Source organism: Oryx dammah, unplaced genomic scaffold (genome assembly GCF_014754425.2).
Source record: "Oryx dammah isolate SB20612 unplaced genomic scaffold, SCBI_Odam_1.1 HiC_scaffold_11163, whole genome shotgun sequence".
NCBI classification, from domain to species: domain Eukaryota; kingdom Metazoa; phylum Chordata; class Mammalia; order Artiodactyla; family Bovidae; genus Oryx; species Oryx dammah.
Window position 1 is genome coordinate 4,886,403 of NW_024080556.1, and position 12,042 is coordinate 4,898,444.

Consider the following 12,042-nt stretch of genomic DNA (forward strand, 5'->3'; position numbering starts at 1 on the left):
AGGATTTAAAACAGGGAAAGCACAGAGCAAGTTAAATATTAAGAGACACCTCATCTTACATTGGGCTTCCCTGGTGGCTCAGATGGTAAAGAATTTGCCTGCAATGCAGAAGACCCAGGTTTGACCCCTGGGTTGGGAAGATCCCCTGGAAAAGGGAATGGAAACCCACTCCAGTATTTTTGCCTGGAGAATTATGTGGACAGAGGAGTCTGGTGGGCTACAGCCCATGGGATCGCAAAGAGTTGGACACAACTGAGTGACTAACACGTTCATGTTGATCTTATGTTACACACTTGACCGCAGTGCTACCCACACAAAAGAACAACTGAAATGACCATATGTATGTTTTCCACACAATCAAAGAGAGGAAAAGAAAAACAGTAATTATCTCTGCCAAACGAAAGGAAAAAATGTTTCTCATATGGCCCGAGGACTATGTGAAAAATTGAATTCTCTAATCAGTATGCATTGACCATGCTCCAAGATCAATGCTACCTTCATCACTGTGTAATATTTTCTGGAGAGTAGGCTGTAAGGGGGCTTCCCAGGTGGTGCAGTAGTAAAGAATCTACCTGTCAATGCAGGAGACCCGGGTTTGATCCCTGGGTCAGGAAGATCCCTTGGAGAAGGAAATGGCAACCCACTCTAGTATTCTTCCCTGGAAAATTCCATGGACAGAGGAGCCTGGCAGGCTATAGTCCATGGGGTCACAAAGAATCAGACATGACTGAGCAACTGAGCACGCAATCAATCTTTAATGCAAATATTTTGTATTTGCAAGCACAAATGTCAACAAAATAAAAACAAACAAGCTGGGTAAATTCTGGCAATTCTTGGCATCTGTACAGAGTGTTAGAACAAAAGCAAGCAAATGGAGCAATGAAAAGTCTCACGGGGTTTGTTTAAATTCAGACTTGTGTTCAAGAAACTAAAGTGAGAATCGGGGAGAGAGGGAAAAATGAAGTCACATGGAAATGTTTCTAGCGAGGATCTGGCAACACAAAAGAGGATATCTGGATGAGCGGAGGGACGGGCTAAGAGGAAAGCAGGTGTGAGGTAGGTGAACTAGCTCTTGCACTCTCACCCTGGGACACCTGATCAAGGCCAGCAGAGCCGGGCACCTCTGGGGAGGGGACTTCACCCAGACGCCATGCTCCCACTGCGTCTTCAGAGCTGGGTGCTCCCTGGGCAGAGGCCAGGCATTCTGCAAACAAGCTGAGCTCCCAGCAGCAAGCTCCAAAGGTCACTTCACCCCATTGTTTAACCCACTGAAAACTACTGAGACTCTCAAGCTTCTGAACGAAATGTTTTTGAATGTCCCTCTGAAAGCGTTCTCTGCTGGTTCTTGTGTGGTGCCTGGCATTTAAGAAGAATGAAGCTCTCTCACCACCAGATTATGCTCTGCACACAAATTATGCTCTGCATTTCCATGGATTTGTTTAATGGAACCTTCCCCAGGCTCTCAACTCAAAGTGATGTCTGGCACGAAGCACGCATTCCCCAGCCAACCCTTTGCTTGCCTGGCTCCTCTGCCCCACCCCCGGTTGCAAGTTAACTTTTAATTCAAGTGTACTCAGTGTTCCTTAGTCTCTCCACCTCTCTCCTCCCCATTCCACACTGTTCTAAGAAAAGCCACAATGGAATGGAAAGGCAAAGCAACTTATGACAAAAACATTAAGGCCACTCTCTTTAGGACCACTGGACAGTTGTTTGCATAGCAGTGAAATGAAGAGGATAAGTAGGAAGTTGTTTGTTGTTTAGTTGCTCAGTCGTGTCTGACTCTTTGCAACCCCATGGACTGTAGCCTGCCAGGCTCCTCTGTCCATGAGATTTCCCAGGCAAGAATACTGGAGTGGGTTGCCACTTCCTTCTCTAGGGGATCTTCCCGACTCAGGGATCCAACCCACGTCTCCTGCATTAGCAGGTGGATTCTTTACCACTGAGCCACCAGGGAAGCCCAAGTAGGAAGTCTCCCCAAACAATTAAACTGTATGTGACTCAGTTCTGTGACCTACATCCATAAGCATCCCAAAGGAACAAAACCAACAAGGCTCAAAAGGAACAAACTGACTAAAACTGAATTCCAGTATCTCCTTGGTATACAGCATCACAAAGGTATCTTCCAGGCTCTAGAAGGGCATGTCTATCTGTCCACAAACATCCAATGAGGACCTCTTAAGTTCTAGGCCCTGTGCGACTTAGGGAGAGCACAAAGGCAGATGGCTCCATGTTTACCTTTTACCCTTGGGCTCCAACATATTTGTAGGGGCAGATACCTAAGGTGGTAGAGATTATTTTTAAAATGAAAGGAACCGAGAAAACACATTTCAATGTAGTGGTTACCTCTGGGGAAAGGCCGAGGATGGGATCTGGAAGAGCCTGTAGGCAGCTTCAGTATGGTAATTCTTACAGGAGACGGCGGGTTACAGTGCCTGCTTTATTATTATCCTCTATAGCTTATATATGGGTTTTCCAAGTGGCACTAGCGGTAAAGAACCCACCTGCCAATACAGGAGATGTTAGAGATGTGGATTGGCTTCCTAGGTCAGGAAGATCCCCTGGAGGAGGGAACGGAAACCCACTCCAGCATTCTTACCGGGAGAATCCCACGGACAGAGGAGCCTGGTGGGCTATAGTCCATGGGGTCACAAAGAGTCTGACATGACTGAGCAACTTAGCATAGCGCAGTACGGCATAGCTTACATATGTTATATCTGTTCTTTATGGGCAGTATATTAAATACATAATATTTAAAAAGAAAGAAATAAGGCAGCATAAATAATTTAAAATAAAAAACAAAATGTGGGGGATGGAAAGAATGAAAGAAGGAAGAAAAGAAGGGGAAAAAAACACGGTCCACATCCTAAAGAGGCTCACATCCTAGTAGAGGAAAGAGTCATGTTAACTACAACATGGTAACCATGACAACAGAACTTTTAAAAAACTCCAAAGGAAGTACATGTGGCTTCCCTGGTGGCTCAGTGGTAAAGAATCCACCTGCCAATGCAGGAGACTTGGGTTGGAGCCCTGGGTCAGGAAGATTCCCTGGAGAAGGAAACGGCGATTTATTCCATTATCTTGCTTGGAAAATCCCATGGACAGAGGAGCCTGGCGGGCTACAGTCGATGGGGGTCTTAAAAGAGTGGGACATGACTTAGCAGGTAAAACATAACAAGGAAGTACATAGTACTAAAGTTAACAGCAATGGCATGTAAAATTCAGATCCCTGAGTGTCTTCACATTTAAAAACCTAGTTTTACCCTTTATAAGTGTCAATCTAGCATTACTTCCCCGAGACCCTTCCCAGAACCCCAAAGTCTGGGTTCCATGGTCCTCCTCGGTGTACTCAGGGGACTCAGCACTTTCCCCAGAAACACATCACATCACACACGTATGTGGCGCCCCTGGTTTCCTGTTGTATTCCGGTGCCTGGCTCACTGGCTGCCACATCAATAAAGAGTTGCTGAAACAACCAATGAGGAGCATTACTGGGTTGCCTGGAGAATCCCATGGACAGAGGAGCCTGATGGGCTGCAGCCCATGGGGCTGCAAAGAGTCGGACACGACTGAAGCAGCTTAGCACACATGCACACACTGGGTTCAGATCTGTTAAGTGGTGACTGAGACAGAAGAGAAAAGAAAGAATGGAAACGCAAAGCTGGAGAACCTCATCCCAAACTCAAGAAGGCCCCAGCTCCGCACAGACAAAGCCCTCCACCACCCCTGGTAAGCCGGGCTCGGCCATATAGGAGACCACGGCATTGCCCACAGATCCTGAACTACTGCTCTCTACTGCACTAAGGAGGACCAAAGCCTCTCAGCCTGATCCTCTGCTTCCTCTGCAAACACCGGGGGGAAAGCACTGACGTCAGGTAGGAACCCAGGATCAGGTTCAGGCACAGCCTCCATCTCTCAAGAACAGGCAGGCCGCCAGTCGCTGGGGCAGAAATCAGATCTTCCTGGCAGAGGCTGGCAGAGCCTGCGTTATCTCAGCCACAGGGGTGAGCACAAGAAGCCAAAACTGCGGGAAGATCCAGTTTCCCTGAATAATGTTGCCGCCACACAGGACAAGGGAACACCCCCCTCCTGTAAACTGCTGTAAACTCCCTCGGATAAAAAAGGACTCAGCAAACAAAACTGCCAACGGAGACCTCAGAATGCTCCTCAGATGTCAACAGAAGGACGTGATCCCCAACTCATGAGAGCAGCACCAGTCACCTAACAAACGCTCGACAAATTGTGCATCATCGGAGTGTGTGCCTGTCTGACTAAAGACAGTGGAAAAGCAAAGTGGGGATTATGTTGGTCACAGACCAGTGTTATATCGGTAAAAGGTCGCCGTGCTAGTGGGATGTTGCTATGGATTTGATTTTTGCCTTGAAATATCCCAAGAGAAGGCTTATTCTAGCTTCCTTACCTGATATTGCATCTGAAATTAGGTTTAGCAAAATATATTTAGTTCTATGTTTGGACAGATAGCGAGTTCCAGGTCCCTAACCTCTAGAGACCTCATATTAAATCGCCTTCTACAAATGTCCGCCCCTTTTTTCCCATTCAAGCAAATTGGTATAGCCCTTATTCCACATGCCACGTTCTTTCCAGGGCAAACAGATGGAAGGAAGAGAACATGCCAGAAAGAAGAGATGGAAAATGAAGATGACATTGTAATGAAAATAAAACTGCAAAACATTATCTGGGTCAACTCTTCATGCGTTTTAAAATCAGCACCAGCAGGCTCTGCACATATGGCGTTGGTTTTACTCTTTTTTTTGGTTCAGATGTCACAGAGGATTAGTGCAAAAGGAAAATCCCCAGCATGGGGCCTATTTTTATACGGATTAATCAATCATTTCCCTTCCTTTCCTTTCCAATCACTCCCAAAACTCAACTTAATGAAACGGCTCTCATTCAAAATATGTCATTTATTGCACTCTGAATGGAAAACTTTTCAGGAAAGGAAGTGAGCTTAGAATCTGAACCTAAGTTTTTAAATGTCACATTTTTAATTCAAGGTATAACTACTGACTACACTTAGCTACAGCCCAGCCCCTTTTAGCTTACATATCTGCTGTGGACTCTTACATATCTGTTAGTGGCAGCAAAACAAATTAGTAAACATTTCATTATGTCGATCTAGATACGGCCATTTGACAAAAACAGAAAGCCACACATTTGAACAGAAAAAACTACTGCACATCTCACGTTTTGTTTTGTTGTCTACATTTTCAAGTACATTGAATGTCATAATTCCCATCAGAAAACCAAGAACCAAGCACATGGTTAGGTTCTTAGTATTTGCTAGGAAATTGGATAAGCTGAATGGAATCAAACCAAAGAACTGTTCAAGCTCTTCGATACACTCTCCCTTAACTACAAGCCATTGTAAAAATGATGATAACAATGCTTACAGTAAGCATAATACAACAGCAGTGACCATTTAGTATATGTCATGTACTACTGATGATGTCACTGAATTTTCAAAGTAGCCGTATGTCATAGGTACTATTATTAGTTTACTATATAGATGAGGGACAGGGAGGCCTGGTGTGCTGCGGTTCATGGGGTTGAAAAGAGTCAGACAGAACTCAGCGACTGAACTGAACTGACATAGATGAGGAAACAGAGAGCAAACTCCAGTATTTTGAGGCTGAAAAAATTCCCATACTCTGCTGGTTTGCCGAGATGGGCGGGAGAATTTGTCACAGACACACTGAAAATGGGAAATGGAGCCCAGAATACCGAAAGTGAAAGTGAAAGTGGCTCAGTCGTGTCCAACTCTTTGCAACCCCATGGACTGTACAGTCTATGGAATCCTCCAGGCCAGAATACTGGAGTGGGTAGCCCTTCCCTTCTCCAAGGGATCTTCCCAACCCAGGGATGGAACCCAGGTCTCTCGCATTGCAGGCAGATTCTTTACCAGCTGAGCCACAACTAATGAGGTGCAAAACTTTGCAGAAAGCGTCATCGACATTGTTTCCATGTCTTTAAAGCTATGATCACTACAGAGTGTATCATGAACCTTTATTTGTCTGCTGCCCCTTTGATGAGTGGAAATTATATTTATAAAAATATTAAGACAGTGACCTAAAGCCTGACCTCAGTGACAAAATCAGAGCCAGAGGAGTCACCAGGACATTCACATCCTCAAAGGGTGGTAACTTTTCACCATTTGGGGCAATTAAAATTGAGCCATGACTAACAGCTGGAAGAGATGACATTACACCAGTTCTCCTCTGCATGAATGGTTAGTCATGAGTACAGAAAATAAGAGACATTTACAATCTAGTGTGACACTCTGTGCTCACTGTTCTATATAACTAAAAATGAATCACTCTTTCACCAGTACAGTGTATATTCTGCTTTTTGTCTAGAGCTGCTAGCTGCCAGCTACCTATTGCAGACAGTCTGAAGATCTAATTTAATGTAATTTCAGAATTACTGAACTAAAGTTGGGGTAACCATACGTATAGTCTTTTGTTTCCACTCATTAATTTTAACACCACAGGCATTAATCATTCACCCAGCAGAAGAAAACTGCTCTAAGATGACCCATGTGTTTTACAACATTGCAAACCCAACCCTTATGCTCTTGGAAGGTACAACAAAGTGGAAGTGTTAGAGCAAATCATTAATAAACACAAAATTCTTCCCCATCCCAATTCCATGGACCTGAAGAGTTTCTGAATTTTTCCTGAGCACTATATAAGAAAAATAAATTAAAATTGGTTAGAGAGATGGTCTGAATAATTTCCATGGTGAACTGGCAGAGATGAGCACATAAGCAAGATCACTCTTGATAATAAATACATAGAGTCTCAGCCTACACAGAGGCCCCATTGCACACTTTGTGCAGGGCCAATTAGCATTAATTGTGCCTGCGCTCATCTATTCCCATAGCACGTCACTGGGTAAGGACAAGCTCTGCATTTACAAATGCAGCATGCAAGGTTAAGAGTTAGGAGAGCATTCTAAAATGTAATCATCCATGTCCATCTTTTCCCCTTTGCCTCAAATGGCAGATTCACAAATGACAAGGGGTATTTAAAACAATATAGGTGTGTATTTTTCAAAGTTTAGTTTCAGACTCTGCATTCAAGGGTATCTGAAAGGCAGACAGAGTTGAAAATTTGTTTCCAGACTACATGTTTAGCCTACCACAAGTAACTTGACACACACATATACACAAAGAACATATCTTCTGGGATCCAATATAATTATTTACTTACTGTGACTAATATGACTTACTTAGAAGATAAGCTCCGTAGACTTTCATGGCAAACACTGCCTCTGCAAACAGCCTCCCACCACAGGCTGGGGTATGTCTTGTGCAGAAATACAGTATGTGCAGCTCAGCTCATCTCTCCGTGGAGTACACTCTCAGAGTGGGGTATCCATGGAGACCGAGCCTCCTACTTGTACAGGGCAAGGAAGTTACTCTGCTGGGCACCATAGCAACAGGAGGCAGAGGGAAGGCTGGCCAATCAGGAGAGAGCACAAGAGCTTCTCCCTGGTGACTGCAGCATTTTAAATGAAACCATCGCCCTCATGAATGGACACAAAGCATTTAAGGAAACATCAGATGGTCAAACAGAGGTAAAGGCCTACAGGACAGTCAAGGCTAATCTTTGACAATTATGGAGCAACACTTAAAGAGTCTTTATATCCCAAAGAGCAAGAAAGAAATTACATCAAAACCCAACACATTCCTACATGTAATGGCAAGCACGTGACACTTTGAGGAAAATTTTCAGTGTACTTCCTGACTTCCAGCTATTTAAATATGCAAGGCACTTCACAGTTCTCTCCGGGAGGGAGGACCAGGAGACAATCGTTGTTCTGAAGGGAGAAAATGGAACTGAAGGCTGTCTGAGACAACTGTTAGCACAGTGTTTCCAAACAGGAATTTGCTTAGAGCCAAGATGTTTATTAAATGTCCAGAAAGGCCCTTTATTATAGTAGAATAATTCTTACTAAGAAGGTAACTGTGATAAAATAGGACCAATGCAAACAAGATGGGAAGCGAGCATTCAAATACCTTAAAGTTGTGCTGTTTGTAAACTTGGCTCATTTAATAACCGTAATGATCATTTACTGAGCACACACTGCAGAACAGGAACATACGGTAACCACAAACACTTGCCAAATGCTGACACTGATTTTTGCAAAGGTATAGGACATGCGCGTTTACCCCTCAGCGTCGTGCAGTATTTACTCAATGCACATACGGGCATATCTCACCTTCCTGCGTTTTGCTGTATTGTGCTTTGCAGATACTGCATTTTTTTAAAAATTGAAGGGATGTGGTACTGTGAGCTGTCAAATGATGATCAGCATACGATAGCATAAAGTATTTTTAAATGTATATATTTTTAGACTCGATGCTATTGCACATTTCATATACTACAGTAGAGAGTAAATATAACTTTTATATACTTTAGGAAACCAAAAAATTCATGTGACTCCCTTCATTGCAATATTCACTGGACTGTAGTGGTCTGGAACCAAACCCACAAAATCTCTAAGGTAGGCCTGTACTCTGTTACATACATAACATGTTTGATGATTCTCTCAGCAACATGAGAAAGATAAGTATTAATTATTCCTCCATATGACAAAAGAGAGACCATTTCCTCATATTTACAAAAGAAACTATCCGGCAGGTGAACTCCCCTGCCTCCCACTGCTTGGCAAGTGACGTGGTGCACCTTATTCAATACCTAAATATAAGGTGAGGCAGTCTTTCCAAAGCCTCTTATTATAGAGATCTCTCTTATACTTACCTTCTTTGAACAAAAAGTGTCATTTGAAAAACACATGGACTGAATCGACCTCAATCAGTATTGTTTGGGGCTGCCTTCAGGGGTCGACTGACAGCATTGTTTAAAATGAAGGGGGCCAAGAAATTCAAAAGCAGATTTTGTAATTATTCCTGTGGTATGACTGGTATGACTCTTCCAGCCTTTTTTAAAGATCAATTTAAATAGCAATGTTGTTCAGTCGCTAAGTCGTGTCTGACTCTTTGCAGTCCCATGGACCGCAGCACGCCTGGTCTCCCCTGTCCCTCCCTGTCTCCCTGACTCTGCCCAAGTTCATGTCCACTGAATCGGTGATGCTATCCAACAATCTCATGCTCTGCTGCCTCTGCTATTAAATAGCAATAGTCAAAGGTTAAGTTGTGGAGATTGAAAAAAAAAACCATACTCTTTGCTAACTGGACTTAGTAACTGAATAGCTCTGGGTATTGACAGATACTGACATTGCATCTACAGGGGGACAGAAAAACCAGCTGCCCCCATGCTCTCCATGGGTGCTGTGATGGTCTGCTAGCTGTCGTCCAATGTCCATCCCCACTCTTTCCTTCTTCCATAATAAAAGATGCCCAGCTGACAAAGATGTCCTGGGATATAATTGGAAATGACATGTGCCACTTCTGTGCCCTGACCCTAAAATGATTGGGTGAGTATCCCCTGGTCCCTCTCTCCCTCCTTCTTCCTGGAGGACAGCCGACCTGACACGCTGCCTACCAGCCTCAGTCCCCCAAACACCTAGGGACTGTTTTATGACGAAGATCAGCTTCTGTCTAGTTTTTAACCTCTGGATTTGGGAGCCTCCTTTTATATTAACTTAACAGCTACCCTCACAGTACTCGCAGGCTCGAAAATAATGTCCAATGAGAGTTCCAGATATGAATTCAAATGGCTTTGTATCAAACAAATTGGGCAGAAGTGAAGATAACTTGCACTGGAAAAGACACCCGAGTTGAAAACTAGCTCCAGGGATGAGGAGGGCAATAAGTTTTTTATATTAATGATGAATAACAAGATCCCTGCTTCTAAATAAATAACAGAGTATACATTTGTATGTTTAACTAAGAAAAGAAATTTTAAAAACCTACCAGCTATTGACTGTTTCATCCATCTCTAAAGGTTTACTCAAGTTAGCAAATAAAATATTTTTAATCTCATTAGGAAAATGCAAGACCTTGTATTCTTTCATATACACTGTCTCCTACATGGCTCTGTTTTCACTGCCTCCTCCTTCGTTAACCTGCTTCCAGTTTCATCTCTTGATAATGCAAGCTCCACAGAGCAACCAAAAGGGCCTTGAACATACTCACTAAATTGTGTTGCGTTGAGAGCGTGCTCAGTTGTGTCTGACTCTGCGCTCTGTGGACCGTAGCCCACCAGGCTCCTCTGTCCAGGGAATTTTCCTGGTCCAGGGATTGAACCCGCATTTCCTGTGACTCCTGCATTGGTGGGCAGACTCTTTATCACTGAGCCACCCGGGAAACCCATATATTAAGTTATGTCTCTCTTAAAACTGGCCAGTAGGTTCCCATTGCTTGATGCAGACTTCACCTGCAATTACTCTTTCTTCTTCCTAGCTGACTGCTTCACTCACTGTCCCCGCAAATCCTCCGCAAGTGCAAAGGAATATGACTAAGTTCTCAGCTCAAATGTCACCTCCCCAGACACTCCGTGCCCAATGCTCATCACTGGCTAATGCACTACCTTGTTTTATGTGTCACTATCTGAACTTATCTTGTTTGTCTGCTTGTGTATCAGCCATCTCCCTGTATCAGGCAGGTTCCAAGAGAACAGGCATCTTGTTTGTTTTTTCCATGCCTCTGTCCTGAAAGCCTGGAACAATGGTGTCAGCACAGAATAAATGCTTTGTAAATACTTGTTGAGTGAATGAGTGAAAGCTGGTCAATCAGTGTACAGCCAGGATTCAAATTGAAGTTGAGCAGAACCCTTATAGGTGGTGAAGTGAGTGAGGATTGCTGTCTTCTAGGCTCCTACACAAAAATCACCTTCCTGCAAAGCCACAAACATTCTAGTCCATGTAATGGATTTGAATTCAAAACGGCTTGGATTGTAAGTCCACTGTGGCCAGTTTCCTGAAGCTCACCTCACTTAACTGTGGCCTGCAGCCACATTGCCTACTGCTGAACCTTGGCTGCTGTTAGACACAGGTTCAGGTGAAGACCGTAACTCACTGAATTGCCCCAACAAACTTACATAAGTTTGGTTCACACATAACTTCCATCAGTAGCCCAGTCCACCCAAACGCCACCCACCTAATTATGCAGACAAAGAAGACAGAGAAGTCAGGGTACTTTTCCCTCCACCTCCTGTCTTGTTAGGCGCATTGTTTTGCTGGGTTTCCCTAGTGGCTCAGATGGTAAAGAATCTGCCCGCAATGCAGGAGACCCGGGTTCGATCCCTGGGTCGGGAAGATTCCCTTGAGGGGGCATGGCAACCCACTCCAGTAATCTTGCCTGGGAAATCCCATGGACAGAGGGGCCTAGTAGACTACAGTCCAGTCAGTCAGCTCAGTCGTGTCTGACTCTTTTTGACCCCGTGGACTGCAGCACGCCGTGGACTACAGTCCATGGGGTTGCAGAGTCAGACACGACTGAGCAGGTAACACTTTGCTACCAAAGTGCATGGTTCCCTCACATGCAGCCTGGGAATTCCCTGGCTCTGGGTTCTGGTTCCTTGACCTTTCTCTGGCCTCTTCATGACGGGGAAGGGCTCCAAGCTGTTGCCATCCCCATACTGGTTGTGCTGTGTGCTAAGTTGCTTCAGTTGTGTCTGACTCTTTACAACCCTATGGACTATAACCCTCCAGGCTCCCCTGTCCCTGGGATTCTCCAGGCAAGAATACTGGAGTGGGTTGCCACGCCCTTCTCCAGGGGATCTTACCGACTCAGGGATTGAACCCGCGTCTATGTCTCCTGCATTGGCAGGCGGGCTGTTTACCACTAGCTCCACTTGGGAAGCCCCATACTGGCTGGGTTTCCTTAATTAAGCCCATTAATTATGCAGTCTCCTCAATAAACTCTTCTCAATCAGCTGGGGGTAGGGGAGGGAAGCCCAACCTAAAGCATATATCTGCATGATTTATAACTCTTAGTTTATAGGTTTGTGTGTAAAAGAAATTTTCAGGTCTATTTCTCTTGGGCTGGTAGTTGATAAACATCTTTAATGGTGGGTGTGTGGTCTGCTGGAACATCTGCTGTGTGTGAGATACCACTAA

The 12,042-nt window shown here is 44.3% G+C and overlaps 1 protein-coding gene across 5 annotated transcripts in view; it reads right to left on the bottom strand.

Moving 5' to 3' along the window:
* Nucleotides 1-12,042, bottom strand: part of LOC120860675 (syntabulin-like) — an 87,686-nt gene that overhangs the window by 35,434 nt on the left and 40,210 nt on the right. The window contains exon 1 of one of the 5 annotated variants that reach the window (XM_040236426.1): nt 7,246-8,233. The exons of the other annotated variants lie outside the window; for them this stretch is intronic. Coding sequence (XP_040092360.1) covers nt 7,246-7,273 — 28 coding nt within the window. The 5' untranslated portion in view covers nt 7,274-8,233. Of the gene's footprint in view, nt 1-7,245; nt 8,234-12,042 lie in introns of those variants that run through there. 5 annotated transcript variants of the gene reach the window in all.